Below are 15,951 nucleotides of genomic sequence, written 5' to 3'. Positions count from 1 at the left end.
GTTAGTTATCTTGTTACTAAAACTTTTCCAATTTCTTGAATGCTGACATAGTTGTACTATTCTTTATATGCAGGCTTTTGAATGGAAACCAACTAACGGGTTCTTTGCCTGATGAGATTGGTTTTCTCCCTAACTTGGACAGAATTCAAATCGACCAGAACCAAATATCAGGACCATTACCAAAATCATTTGCAAACTTGAACAAAACAAAACACTTGTGAGTGGTGGTTTTGGTTTGTGCTGTTTGTTTTAGTTGGCAACAAAGTTTCACTATTTTGCACTTAAATTATTTTCTAATTGCTTGTTAAAAATCTCTCTTTTTGGCAGCCACATGAATAATAATTCAATTAGTGGGCAAATTCCACGTGAGCTTTCCAGATTACCAAGTCTTGTTCACTTGTAAGTTGAGACTGCTAACATGGAGTGTGTGTACTGACATGGGTGTGTACTAACAAGCTAACCCAAAAAAAAAAAAAAAAAGAAAAGAAAAAAGGAAAAAGTTGAGACTGCTCCCATTTATATTTACATTATGGTGTGCTATTAGCTCCGAGTTTAAGGTGTGGCATGCCTTCAGATGGTTGATTGTCGGTTATTAAGTGTATGCGGGTTTCTTTGAGTTCACGCTTTTGTTATTAACAAAGTGAATTGTTTGCAGCCTACTGGACAATAACAACTTATCTGGGATTCTTCCTCCAGAGTTTTCTCAGTTGCCAAACTTGCTCATCTTGTATGTTCTCTCCTTGTAGTAATTTTCTATTGTGGGTAACTCTTAATTTAATTTCCTGACTTTCATCCCTGCACTGATGCTTGTTTCCTCATTTTGGATTATAAAGTGTGATCTTTCTTACCTTGATGTTAGAAAACGTGGAGTGATGTTTTTTCTTTGAAGGCTACATAGGAATAAATCATTACTTTTAAAGTTCCCTAATCAATGGACTTCAGATGTTACATTGTTGAAAGAACTATGTGAGGAATGGTTCTTAGCTCATTTTAGAAAGCCCCAAAACTGTAACACTACATGATGTTTTCAAGTTCAATGTAAATGCTTCACTTCTTCCTTTTGACATTAAAAAAGACATTATGTTTCTTTATTTCTTTCTCTTCTTCTGGTATGGGTTTCACTAATTTTGTGACCGAGACCTTTTAAAAGAATAATAATAATCATCATAGGTATCTATTAAATTTTGTCCATGCGATGATGCTGTAAGAATCTTACAGATATGTGGTGTAGGTTTCCTAGTCTTGTTCCTTACGGATAAGATAATCTTGTGCTGATCTTAGTCGATCCTTTGTAGATCTGCATCCTGCCCTGAAATCGCCTGTACATTTACCTTCTATTGCTTGTCAATATTGCTGTTCATTGTACAATCAATAAATAATTGTCTCACTATAAGATATAATCAATTTAATGTATCAGGTCCTGGTTTGGGCCTTGCTTAGTTGTCCATGTTTGATAAATCTAACATGCTAAAGGCCAAAAACCAATAGTTTGTTGAATAAATAAATAAATAACATGGTTGAATTGTTCAATCAGTATCTATGCTTTGGCATCACAATTTGAACTGAGGGGATAGAAACGAAAGATGCCAATGGAGATATGTAGACTGGAATGAGGTAGGCTGAAAGGGTTGACAAAGTTGAGGAAACAAGTGGAAGTAGAAAGACTAAAAACTTGTCAAAATCAGTTGCACAAAAAAAAAAAAAAAAAAAAAAAAAAAAAAAAAAAAAAAAGAAAGAAAAAAGAAAAAAGAAAAAAGAAGAAGAAGAAGAGTAGAAGTGTGTGTGTGTGTGTGTGTGTGTGTATCTGAAAGGCAGCTTTATAACAACCTTACTTTGTTGAAAAGAGTTGATAACATTTTCCTGTCATATGTAAAAGGAGTACACTTTATATAAATAGAGACACATAACATACCGAACAGCGACAAAAGGTATTTCAGTAATGAGTAATGACCCAGTGAGCCTTGTCATTAAAGCCCTAGTTATGCCTGCCCAAATCTCAGCAGGTAAATACACACCAAATTTGCACAAATTCCCCCCTTTAAGGTTTTTGTTATGTGTGGTGACAATGTACATTCGTGACCATGACATATCACAAGAAATTAGCTGCATCACATTGGAGAAAATCATTTATTAAAAAGGGAAAATCAAATGTTCGATTGCCATACACTATGTGACAGCAGTGTTTTCCATATTGTTATCATTGAATGTATCGCACCCTTTGGATATGGAAACATATCAGGAAACATAGGGAAATATCACATGCATCGGGGAATGTATCATAGTGTGAGGGAAACATTAGGATCAATGTTGTTAAATTGCATAAGCGATCGCATACCAGCATAAGTGATCACCCAGGCCTCTGGCCCCCTTTTTTCTTTTGAGGAAAAAAAAAACAGAAAAATGGGGAAAAATCGAAGAATATTCTAAAAAATTAGGAAAAAACTATGCCTAATTACCACAAGTGATTTGATTGGGTTCTTTTTATCTATTTCATTGTAGTATGACTATGACACCATCTATAAATTAAGTCATATAGTATATACTTAATTACTTATATTATATATAATAAAACTATCAACAAGTTACACAAGACTAAGAGAGAATTAATGATTAAAAACTTCAAACATAGAATTTTATTGATAACTTGAATCTTGAATCATTGATGTATACAACTTACAAGTTACAACTTAATGCATATGCAATTTATAATTTACAAATGACGAGCACAACTTACATATTTAAAAGTTATAACTTATGGACTCATAAATTTAAAATCTAAAAAATAAACATAGGCTATGATACACATTAATCTAGTTGCCATAGTGGCACCTGATCACCACTATCATCATTATCAGAGTCGTCTCCTTCTTTGTTGTATACTTCATCTTTTTTTGTTTCTTCATCATCGGTTCACACCGGTACTTCATCCACATCTAATGGTTGATCTTGATCATCATCTTCTTCTTCTGTTTCCTAAATCTTATCTACTTCTTGGCCTTGACTGCTATTGGGCCTGCTACTACTCACCCATCTTCTTTGCCTTCGAGTGGAAGAACAACCTCCAGGTGCTGATCCAAATGCGGCATCTTCGACTTGGGCCTATGTTAGGTCCTATGTCTCTACAAGCCACTCACTATCTACCCATGTTAGGTCCTCTTTCTCTTAGCTTGGAATCGTTCTCCCAACTTTTGGTTGTATTGGACGAAGACTAAGTCAAAAAGCTTTTGTTTTTGTTTAACATGATTCCTTTTTTTAGTGTGAATCTGCATAACATTCCAATTGAAAGTGAATTAGCGATGGTCGTTTACTTTTTAAGTTTTAACCCCCTAAGTCTAAAATCTAAATTCAACATTTAAAGAGTGAATTACATAACTTACCGACTCAAACTGACGTAGGACATGAAATTCAAATATGATGTGCAAGATTGTCAGGCTTTAGATCACGTTAGCTCAAAAACAATTGCACAAAATTCCATATCCCACACAAAAGTTGAAGCATTCAATCAAGGGGAATCTATGTAGGTTCAGGCCTACACAAGGTAGGGCTGGATTAATCAAAATTATAGACCAAACAATAATCAGAGGAGGGTAAATTCATCCACACATGCACAAAAATAATTCTCAATCCAAGAGATTCACATATTTCAATTCGGGGAACCCTAAGGTTGAAGAAATGGGCATAAAATTGAGGATTTGAGTAATTTAGGGTTAGGGTTAGGGGTTTGGGGTAAAAGAGGGGTGAAAGAGAGGAGAGAGACGAACCAGAGACGCGTCACAGGTGTGGACAAAGGTGAAGGCCTAGATGCACGTGCGCTGGAGGTGGCCCGCACGTGTGTGGGGCCCACAAATCAAAAAAATGGCCAGCTTGGCCTTGGTCGACCAGGGGTGGGCCACAAAACCTCCAAATTTCAACCTGATCCGATGCACGGTCTGTGCGTGGTGCTCCGACGAAGTTTCAGCCCTCCTATAGGGCCAGATTCTGGAAATCTGTTGTAGAGAGAAACGACTGCAATAGAGGATGAATTTGAAGCGTAAGTGATCATAGGAGGAGAAATATAGATGGTAGAAGTTGGTGGCGAATCGAGATAGGTGTGGCTTTGCACCACGGTAGTCAGCCATTCGAGGAAGGGAGGGTTTCGCACCCAATTGAATCTCCACAACTCGGAAATTTAGAGGAGCAGAAAAATGCAACAATTTTATTAATCTTCATTTAATAAAAAAGACTACTAGGGGTGCCTATTTATAATAAAACCCTATACCTCGAAACTCGCGCCATGTGCACAACCTATTACTTGGCGACGAAGTAATAAAAAATAACAACTAATCAAAGCAATCTAAACCGTCCATGATACTCCTAATAACAATAATAAGCAAAACCTAAAGTACTAAATTAATTGGAATAGTGGGCCACGATCATGAGAACCCATGGTGAGATTCACATGACTATCGGATCCACTCCAATGAACCAAAATGCAGTCCTCTAACTGGGAGGCCCTCCTTGGACGTCGTCATCGATCCAGATCGAAGGTGGGGCCCTCCTCCTTGTGTACGTGCGTGGGGAGGCGTGCGTGTGCGCATGATGTCCCCATCACAAACGTACTTCAGTTGTGGTTGCAACCGCTAGCAGAACATGTAAGGTCAAGAATCTCCATGGCTAGCTTCTCCGGTGCTGGATCTTTCCTGTTTGGATCCACTCCATAGATAGCTCACTAGTTAGTTGTGAAAATAACAGTTTAAGTTGGTTAGACTTTGTACATTGTAAGAAACTATTTCTAAGCTAGACCAACTTGCTAAGAGGTTCATATTTACTTGGTAATTTTATAGTCCTATGCCTGGTAACTATTTCTCTTCAGAAAATCCCCGCACTCTACGTAGAAGTCTAGTAGAGCAGAAATCCTATCATGTTCTTTACCTAGAACCATTCTCTCGAAGACGTCAAGAAAGTCTTCCATATGCATCGTTTCTGCCTTAGTCCAATCGGCGAAAGCAAAGACTACGACAAAATTAAGGATATAGATAGTCGAATACAATAGAGATGACATTTGGTTGCCCTGTCTCTTATCTATAATTTCTAAGATAGGCCTATAATCATGGTCTTTATAGGTAAAGTAATCCATGATTTTATTTTTAGACCTCTCCATCCCATCATAGATGTAGCCCATTGGTGGCTTCTCATCTCCGTTAAGGGTTTCGATAATTTTAGTGCCTTTAGCACTTGTGTCCAAAACGATTGTGGGAGGATGGTTTGTTGGACCAACTTCCCTTTGCTCTTCTTTGATCAAGGCCTATTATTCCAATTGGTCGACACGACAAAGCTTCCAAGTTCGGCTTTCTTTTAATACAACCTTTGTAGTGTTAAGAAGATTATTGCGAATTGGATGACAGCTGGACGAAGTAAGTTACACCCAATGTGTTTACTCATGAGATGGAGAAGAAGAACATGTTTGTACATAAAGACCGTGACTTCTATCCCTAACAATCACTTTAATACACAACTTACCTATATCTTCTAACATTAAATATATACAATATACCACACAAGAGGTCCAAAATAAATAGTGCTTCTTCTTTATAAGAAGGTGACTGGAGGCTATATCAGAGGTTACGTTGTTTGTGAAAATTTAGATGACATATTCCCCTTTTACTTCCTCAACTACATTATCTAACAATTTACATTTTCCAACATACAAAGGTACAAGACCAGTGTTTCTTCTGCGGGGAATATAAACCAAATGTAAGTTCCTAAAAGGAGTGTTGGATCTTTATCAACTATATTCAGATGGAGGTTGCTCTATTTGAGTTAACTATGTGCTGTTTTCCTATATATGATGCCATGTGATTTTAGAGATTTTAGAATCATGTGGAGGTCTTGGTCTAAGAAACCATCTACCCAAGGTGCTGTTGTCATTGCCACTGGCTTGGTGCTTACACTTGCTAACATTTTGAATAGATGGTGCTGCTCTCTTGGACCTGAATAAGCTCCCACTTTTACACATGCTTTGTCTAATTAAGATCATGATTCTAGTTACTTGTTAATCTTGATCTTTTCTATTTTCATTTCTCTTCACCTTTCACCCACTTGACTATCTGTCTAAAAATTGTCTGACCTATTTTTAAGTTTTATTTAATATATATAGTTTTCAGTGTTCTGTTAATATAAGAGGTCCATGTTCATGTTGCATCATGCACTATATCTACTATATCTGACATTCATCGTTAGAGGTTCTGATGGCTCCTAATACTTTATTCATCATCTTCTTATGTATTTGCAAGACATCATTGAGTAATTTGATTTTCAGGACTTGTAAAATGAGTAATCTTGTCTAGGTTTTACTATTTTTCTTGTATGTTTCTTTATTTATTATTATTATTATTTTATTTTTTTTTGCAGTCAAGTTGATAACAACCACTTTGATGGGAGTGAAATTCCACTTTCTTTTGGCAACATGTCAAAACTATTGAAACTGTAAGTGCATTTCTTAAACCCTGTAACTTTTTCGTTGCTTTTGGTTAAATGATGAGGATTTGGAACAAGCCTAGATTCTTCTTATTGATTCCCACTAGGGTCTTCTGTGAGAATTTTGGAGACAAGTTCAGTGTATTTATTTCTTTTAAAAAACCATAGTTAACTTAGACTTTTCAAAGTCCTTATATGACACAGTAGCAAAGGTATGTACAGCGTTTGGTTAGTGTTGGAGTCTCATGTAGTCTACGTTCATACTAATGTATTAGGAGTTGGAATCTTTGAGTTTTGGGTCTTTATATATACGTGTTATGGTCATATCCAGTGGATGATAATACACATGACGTGAACTTCCAAGGTGGGATATATATTTGATTTGTTTCATTTATTTTCTCCATTGTTGCTACTTTGTCAATTTAGCATGATTTTGTATTCATGCATTGGGTGCATCAAGTGGTATCGGAGATCAGGTGAGGAAGTTTGTTTGTTGGTTCTTTTGATTTTATCAATTCAAGAAGCATTATGTTGACATGAATCATAGTCATGAACAAGATGTTTCAATGAGAACTCATAAGGTTTTCTGGTGCAAGCTATGATCACTAGAGCATTCAAATGAAAGTTCTCTTCTGATCCCAAAAGTTATGGGATTTGGTGGAGAGTGTTTACATTGATGTAGCTGACTTGCAAGCGTTTGAAGCCCTTCCACAACCAAGAAAAGAAGCATTTCTTGACACCCGAAAGATGGACCCAAAGATACTCTATTTCATCTTCTAGACAGTAGATGGGATGTTATTCAATAAATCTCAGGAACTATAATGGAAAAAACAGGCATGAGAGCTTTTGGAGAAAAGTTATGAAGGTGTGGATCGAGTGAAAAAGGTATGACTCTAAACACAAAAGGTGAATTTGAAGTATTAAAGATGATAGAAATGGTCAAGAGTGCCGATTATTTCGGCAAAGTGACTTTTGTTTGAAATCAGTTATGTGCAAATGGAAAAGAAATTGATGATGTAGAAGTCACCGAGAAGATTCTATGAACACTCACACAAATTTGAGCACGTGATGTGCTATCAAGGAAGCGAAAGACATTTCTTCCATGTCCATCGAAGAACTCGTGGGTTCGTTGGAAGCCCATGAACACCAACTCAATCAAGGAGCCTCTCCATCACTCGAGCTTGCACTCAAAACTCAATTGGTGACGTCAAGGGGGAGAGGCAGATATGGTCGTGCCCATGGTCATGATCATGGTAAAGGATCATCTGATAACGAAGGAGAAGGAAATCAAAGCTCCAACTCATCGAGAGGTAGTGGAAGAGGTTATGTCCAAAGTAACTCAAAGGTATGACAAATCTAATATGCAATGTTATAATTATGGTAAATCTAGTCATTTACTAATCCGAACATATGGATGTAAAAGTTGAAGACATTAATTTTGTGGAAAAAGATGAAGATTTTGGCACTCCTTTGTTGTTATTGTGCAATGTTGCAGAGGAAGGTGAAAGTAGCATCTAGTACTTGAATATGGTAATCATATGTGGAAAGAAGGGGATATTTGTAGAGTTGAATGAATCAATAGGTTCCATGGCCAAGTTTAGGGATAACATGAAGATACTAGTAAAAGGAAAGTGTAAGATTCTAATTTGTGCAATGAATAATGATCATTGTTATATCTCTTATATACTTTGCATCCCTAGATTATTATGCAATTTATTAAGTATTGGTCAGTTGCAAGAAAAGGGATGTGTTGTGCATATTAAAAATGGTGTGCATTACCTTAAAGATGCTCAAAATCAGTTGATTGCTAGAGTGCATATGACGAAAAGTAGCATGCTCCCCTAAAGATTCAGAATGATAATGTGCCATGTTTAAAACAATTGCATGTGATAATTTCTGGCTTTGGCATTTTCATTTTGATCACTTGAGTTTTGATGGTTTGAAAAGGCCGGCTAGCAAGATCATGGTGACAGGGCTACCTCTCATAAATCACCCAAATCAGATTTGTGAGGGTTGCATATGTGGAAAGTAGCATACAGATCCATCCTAGTTGAAAAGTTGCAATGTTATGTTGCCACCAATGTTTTAAATATCGACGATATTGGCTAATATATCCCACGATGTATCTTGTATCCCACCTGTGCGATATATCTCACATGTTTGATTCGGTGAGCATTTTCGATTTTCGATCATTTTTTTTTTCTTCAGTAAATCATGTTAAATTAGCGTCAAATTGTTACAAATACATGGATTGGCAGCTTCAATTTTGAGATTTGGAGATGGGCCGTGTTGCGGAAAGTTGAAAAAATAAAAATTTCCCACTTGGTCGCAAATCGGTTGCAATCCTTATGTTCAAACATAATATCAAACATGTATGTAACCTAATCTAGTGATTCTTCTTTTGCTTTTGAATGTATTGGTTGTGTTTACACACTTCTTATATTTATAAATTAAATGAATGAACTTTGAATATACTTGCATCGATTCAGTTAGACAACGCATAGATTAGGACCCCATACAAAGAAACCCTATTATGTGCACATATATTTTGTAATCTTTTGATTTATAAGTGTGTGTTGATGTGTTTTTTAACAATCACTGAAGTTTCATTGAAAAAATCGACCAATTTCCCCATGTTTCCAATAACAATGATACATTACGCGAGACAACCGATATATCCCATGGGATAACTGATACGTATCTGTATCCCAAAGGTGCGATACATAACGCGATACCGATATTTCGAACACTGGTTGCCACTTCAGCTAGTACATTCAAATTTGTGTGAGATGAGTTGTTGCTTGAATGGGAACAACATGTATTTCACCACTTTCATTGTTGATGTCAGTAGGAAGACATGGGTTTATTTTTTAGAAAAAAAATCGAACTTTGAGTGCTTTTCAAGAGTTCAAATTGTCCGTGTAGAAACAAAGTGGCTACTCTTTGAAAGTTATCAGAATGGAGGTTGTGAATACACCTCAAACGCTTTTGAAAACTTTTTCAAGGGGAATGGAATTGAACATCAAACTACTATGAGCTACACACTTCAACAAAATTTAACATTCCAGTCTCTTTCAACAAGTCTAACACATACTTTGGCTGAGATAAATTGATTTTTCATGTTGATTGAGCCATTTCGATTCCGAGGAAGTAACGGAGAGGGCCAAGGTCCTTTTTATGAGGACATCCGAGCACCATACCAGATGAGGAGGGTTGAGCCAGTCTCCTTATGGCTAGATGACAATTACATGGGGCCCACTTGGCCCAATCCACATTCCTAGCCATGTTGAAGAACCCACGTGCATATTCATGCATCTTTGAAGACCCCACACTGGGAAGATGCACGTGGATTTCATATAGGAGCTTGATGGACACATCGGACCGTTGGATCGAGTGGACACGATAATTGGACCGTTGGATCATCATCATCGTACATCTTGATTGTGGACCCCTTGGGCCACAAAATAGTTTAGTTGTTTAGACTGTTACATGATTCGTTATTTTTTATATGCCTTATATTTGTGTTGAGATTAGAGAGTTAGGAACAACTTTTAATTTATTAAGCATCTTTATCTTGAGAATCTTATATGAGAGTGTCTTTTCGTAAAATGTCTTTTCTAAGACAATAAAAGAGAAATATGGGTGTGTGAAGCCCTAATGCCATTGTTTTGGGAAAGAAAAAAAAAAAAAAAAAAAACAAAACAAAAGCTTTGTGTTTTCTCTTTTTCATGTGATTTGAAGAATACTCCATGTGATTCAGAGCTCGGGTGTGGTGTGATTCCATTCCCTATTCAACGAAGGTGCGAGGCTTCCATCTATCATCTTCCTTATCTCTTCCTTTCTATCTAAAAGATGTATTTTTTCAAAAACTTCATCTCTCTTATTCCCTTCCTAACCAAGACCATCTAAATCATCTTTTTCTTCAACCTTTCATCATCCAACTTTAACCCCAACTGAAATCAACCATTGAGGACACCAAAACCCTAGCCAACAACCCATAAGTGTGAGTCCCTAGGCTGACCGTATGGACAACCGCTCAATCCGTTGATTTTCCTTTGCTTCCCCCATTAAAACCCATTGATTCCACATCCATAATCCTACCCTAAACCCTATATCCCCAATTTTCTAATTTTCCTGATTTCTAAAAACCCTAATTCCAAAATCCCCAATTCCCACGAAGCTTAATTTTCCAAAATTTCCCTAATTTTTCCTAAACCCTAATTTCACCCTAGATAGGCTTTACCCTTTGCTACTTGGATGTCCCTACATCCATTAGATCGTAGTTTCCCTTATTTAATTGCCTTGTAGGATGATGCTTGTTAACCTAGGCTAGAATCATGTATGATCTTCACTTGAGATTTCGATATTTGTGATGATGATAGCAAGTTTTATGTTTTTTTTTTAATAATTAAGTTAATTTTGCTAATTGTTCTCACACAATATTTGAGTTCATGCATCGGTCCTACATCAAATTTGGTATCAGAGACATAGGTTTAGCATAGGATTTGTGTTGCACTTAGGTTAGAGTCACATCTAGGGTAGAACTTACATCTAGTGTTATTAGAGCATACATTGCATATATAATTTAGGATCATATTGCAGATTTTTATTTCTAGTTTGGAGTGTTCCATTGCTGAATTTTCAGCCAGCGTTTTCCACTTATACCATTGCCGAATTTTCTGCGTTCTTAAGTTGTCAACTTGCTGAATTTTCAGTTCGTAATTTTCAAATTACACTCTTGCTGAATTTTCAACTTGGTACTCTCAGATTACCATTCTGTTGAATTTTCAGGGTAGTATTTTGGGTTAACAGCTTGCTGAATTTTCAGATTAGTGTCTCTAGTGTGTCCAATTTGATCTCAAGGTTGGTTTTGTCTTTGTCATAACATTTCCCTAGGATCTAGGTTTTCCCCTAAGAGTAACCTTGTGTATGCCCGCTTGTTCTAGACGTGGTTTTGGCCTACATCCCACTATGAATCTAGAACAAATTTCTGAGGCCCCTAACACTATTAGCAACTGTCTGACAGCTATTGAAGTGCGGAATAGGACCACCGGAATTCAATTACTACATGGACTCTTTCATAATCTCCACATTGCATGCTAGCATTAAATCATGTGTCCTGCATCACCTTTGTTTGGAATCGTGTTTAGATATGGACCTTGGTTTCTGATATGCCAATAGGATCATTCCCTTTGATGATGATATCATCCATGAAAACCACAATGGCGACCATTCCTCTGTCACTATGCTTTACAAATACCGAGTGATCCACACAACATCAGTAAAATTTAAAATGGATTAGTACCTTGTTAAAAATTTTGAACCAGGCCCTAGGAGATTGTTTTCGACCATAAATCGCCTTATGAAGTTTACACACTATCACATTCTCCCCCCCAGCAACAAACCCGGGAGGTTGCTCCATGTAAACTTCTTCAGTCATCTCACCATTCAAAAAAGCATTTTTGATGTCCAGTTGGTATAATGGCCAACACCTATTTGCTGCCACATAAATCAACATGCATATAGAGTTCAACTTAGCAATAGGAGAAAATGTTTATTCATAGTCCAAACCCGGGATTTAAATATATCCTTTCGCCACCAATCGTGCATTCAAAAGTTCAATTGAGCCATCAGGTAGGCATTTGATGGGGAAAACCCAACTACAGTCGATTAAACGTTTACCATGTAGTAAAAAGACCAGTTTCCAAGTACCATTTAGTGCATAGCGGCAATTTCTTCTTCCATAGCTCTTCGCCACCCAAGGTGAGCTAATGCCTCATAATGAGATGTCGAAACAATCACCTGTAATAGGGACATGTTAAAGGTATGAGCAGATGGAATGTAACAAAATTAGAGATCGGGTGAAGAATGCAAGAGGGAGTACCTTTCTGAAGAGCAATCGGGATGTCGAGTTCTGAATGTGGTGATGATGCTATAGGGGCTCCTTCCAAAGGAGATGGGTGATTGGTTTGAACTGGGGATTGTAGGAGTGGTCCTGGCGGGTGACATTGGCTCATCTAGAGGATGTTTGATGGCTTGCGTTGGAGGAATAAATGGACGATGAATGGGACAGAGATCTCCCTGAGTATGGATTCTCTACCTGACTGGGAGTAGGTGATAAGAATGGCGTGTCTTTAAAGAAGGTCGCTTTTGTACTAATTAGTAGCCGATTGCGTGAGGGGTCAAAACACTTGCACCATTTTGTAGTCTGGGATCATAAAAAAACACATTTAATAGCTCGCAAGAAGGGGAAGAAGAACGATTAAGAATAGAAACCCGCGACACCTCCTAATCCTAAGAAGGGGAAAGAAAAGAAGCAGAAAAAAGTCTTAACTTGATCTGATTTGCCTGCAGAAACTCCGGCCACTATGCTTGACAATGCGTCAATAAAAAGATGGCAATGAATCACACAATACTTTGTTTGCAGGCATTTGTTCTGAAATCCTTCCCATTGATACTCTATGTAACAAATGGATTTTGAATTCAAGTGCAACAAAGCACGTGATGTGAGATTGTCGAGGACTCAAGGAATTCCGGCCTATAGCCACAGGCAGTTACAAGGTGTATATGGGGAATAACATCCTTGAAGACGTACTAGGGACCGATGTCTACCGTCTTCATATGTGCATAAGGCATACGATAATCCTCTGTGATACTCTTTACATATCAGGCATACGTCGAAGTTTAAGTTCTAATTCTCAGTTGTTATCAGATGGTTTTATTATTCATTTTTCTGGAACTCGAGTCTCATTAAGACTGAATAACCTTATCTTTGCATAGGGCAGTTTGGTTTCATATTTATTTATTCTTGATGTAGAATGTGACGATGCACCTCTTGCTTTATTTGTTTTATCAAATGAATCTGTTGCATCTAAATCTATAAAATAGCTCAAGAGGTTAGGTCACATTAGAAAAGGATCGAATGACAAGACTAGCTCGTTCTGGTTTGTTATGTTCTTTATTCGAAGTCAATCTGCCATTTTATGAACACAGTGTCTAGAAAACCCCCTAGGAAACCATTTCCCAAAGTGGCTGGGTCCAAGGGTTTGCTAGAGATAATCCATTCAGATATCTATGAACTCTTAAATGTATGTGATAAAAATGGGTGCCAATACTTCGCTATGGATATGTGTATCTTATCTCACTTAAATCTAAGGCTTGTAACTTTTTCTTAAATACAAAGTTGAAGTAAGGAATCAGCTTGAGAAGAAAGTTAAAATCCTTAGATCTTATAGAGGTGAGTATACATCTAAAACGTTTAAATCATACTGTGAAATTGTTGACATCCTCAGGCAGTACACAACGGCTTATTCTCTAAAGCAAAATAGAGTTGCAGAGAGAAGGGACAATACACTATCGAACATGGTTAGATCGATGATGGCGCATGCCGATCTCTCTACCATATTCTGGGGTGATGTGTTGCTTATAGCAGTCTATGTCCTTAATAGAGTTCCTTCTAAATCTATTCCTAAGACCTATATGAGATGCGGATTGGGAAGATTCCTTCTCTAGCCGACCTATGCCCTGGGGATATTTGGAATATGTTTTATTGTTCGCTCCTCATAGAGGTAAACTTGATAGTAAAACCATTGAATGTGTATTTATAAAGTACCACATGCACTCATAGGGATACGTTCTAGTTTATGAGGACCGTGGAGCATGAACTGAGATAAAATCTCAGGACGAGACTTTCGTCGAAGACAGATACCGCAACCAAAAGAAGCAGAAAGTTGAGATAGAACTTTTCGAAATCCTTGATGTATCTCAGGAGAGTGTGGGCTCCATTTCTCACAATAAAGATGCTCCTATAGTTCGTCAGGATGGCGGGAGTACATCTCAATAGGCTCTTAAATTAAATTAAAGTGAAAGAGGATTGATTCTCTAAAGATACTTTTATTATGAGGGTATGTCTTACTCTTGGGTTGCGATTGATGGTAATAAACTTGATCATTATCAAGATGCGTTTTTGTCTCCAAATTTAGCTGATTTGGTAACTGGTATGGACGAAGAGATCACCTTCATGTAGAAGAATAAAGTCTGGAAACTTGTAGATTTTCATTCCAATCGCAAAGCGATAGGTAACAAGTGAGTACTCTATATCAAAAGAAAGGCATACGGTACAGTGGACAAGTACAAAGCACGGTTAGTTGCTAAGGTTTCATACAAAAAGGTGTTGGTTACGAGGTGACTTTCACTGGTTGTAGAATTCTCTGCATGATCTTATCCATTGTAGCAAGTTTATACTAAGAGTTATTTAAGATGAATGTAAATATTGCATTCTTAAATGGCGATCTAGATGGAGAGATATACATGTAACAACTCGTGGGATATATGGACAAAAAGAACCTAAAGAAAGTTTGCAAACTGTTGAAATCTATCTATAGGCTTGAGCAATTTTCAAGGTAGTGGTACATGATGTTCCACTTAACTATCACCACTTTTCACAATGAGTCAAGAATAACATTGTGTATATATGAAGTGGTTTGGAAGATCTTTTCTGATACTATCTCTATATGTAGACGATATCCTGCTAGCTCATAATGATATGCAACTGTTGATGATGACTAAAGATTGCCTTTTCTTAAACTTTGATATGAAAGATCTTGGTGAAGCCAACTTTATTCTTGGGGTAAAGATCACTAGAGACTACCCTAAGAGATTTTTAGGCTTGTTGAAACATATAGAAGCTCCTAAAGCGGTTTAGGATGGAAAATACAAAAGCTGTTGAAACCCCTATGGAGAAAACTACCAAGCTAAATAGGAAATTATGTCCCCAGGCTGAAGTTAAGAAATCGGTTATGTCCTCAGTACCTTATGTAAGCACAATAGGCAACTTAATGTATGTCATGCTTCGCTCCAGACTAAATATTAGTTATGCAATTAGCATAGCCAGCCATTACTAGAGTAACCTGGGATAGTCTCATTGGCAAGCCGCCAAACACATATTCCTTTATTTTAGAGGAAACAAGGACCTGATATTGTGTTATGAAGGCACAAATCTCGATCTTAAAGGATATTCTGATGCCGCATGGGATAATGACACTGATGAGGGAAAGTCTACTTGAGGATATGTTTTCTTGCTTGAAGGGAGACTTTATCTCATGGTCGAGCAAGAAACAAACTTCTACAACTCTTTTATCTTGTTGTTTCAGAGTCTGTATAGGTTTTCAGATTCTTAAAATTCTCTCTCGAAGTACCTTGATGGGGACATCATGCGCATGCGCACGCCCCCTACCCTATGCACGTACTCAAGGAGGAGGAAAGCCCCACTATCGATCTGGATCGACGGCGACATCTATGGAGGACCTCTTAGTTAAGGGGCCGTGCTATGGAGCATTGGAGTGGACTCGATTATCATAAGGATTCCACCATTGAATCTCATGATCGTGGCCCACTACCCTAAATGATCTAGGATTTTGAGTTTTGGTTATTATTGTTATTAGAAACATCATGAACGGTTTTGATTGCATTGATTAGTTGTTATTTTTGTTATTT

At 37.3% G+C, this 15,951-nt stretch overlaps 1 protein-coding gene across 1 annotated transcript in view; it reads left to right on the top strand.

Annotated features, from left to right (window-relative positions):
- LOC131223798 (probable LRR receptor-like serine/threonine-protein kinase At1g06840) overlaps positions 1–15,951 on the top strand; it is a 92,513-nt gene that overhangs the window by 42,849 nt on the left and 33,713 nt on the right. Inside the window, exons 6-9 of the mRNA XM_058219311.1 lie at positions 74–217; positions 328–399; positions 656–727; positions 6,391–6,465. Of these exons, the coding sequence (XP_058075294.1) occupies positions 74–217; positions 328–399; positions 656–727; positions 6,391–6,465 (363 nt within the window). The remainder of the gene's footprint in view (positions 1–73; positions 218–327; positions 400–655; positions 728–6,390; positions 6,466–15,951) is intronic.

The sequence above is a fragment of the Magnolia sinica genome, chromosome 13, assembly GCF_029962835.1.
Source record: "Magnolia sinica isolate HGM2019 chromosome 13, MsV1, whole genome shotgun sequence".
NCBI classification, from domain to species: Eukaryota; Viridiplantae; Streptophyta; class Magnoliopsida; order Magnoliales; family Magnoliaceae; genus Magnolia; species Magnolia sinica.
The sequence above is the reverse complement of the archived record's forward strand: the minus strand, read 5'-3'. Positions and strand labels throughout refer to the sequence as shown.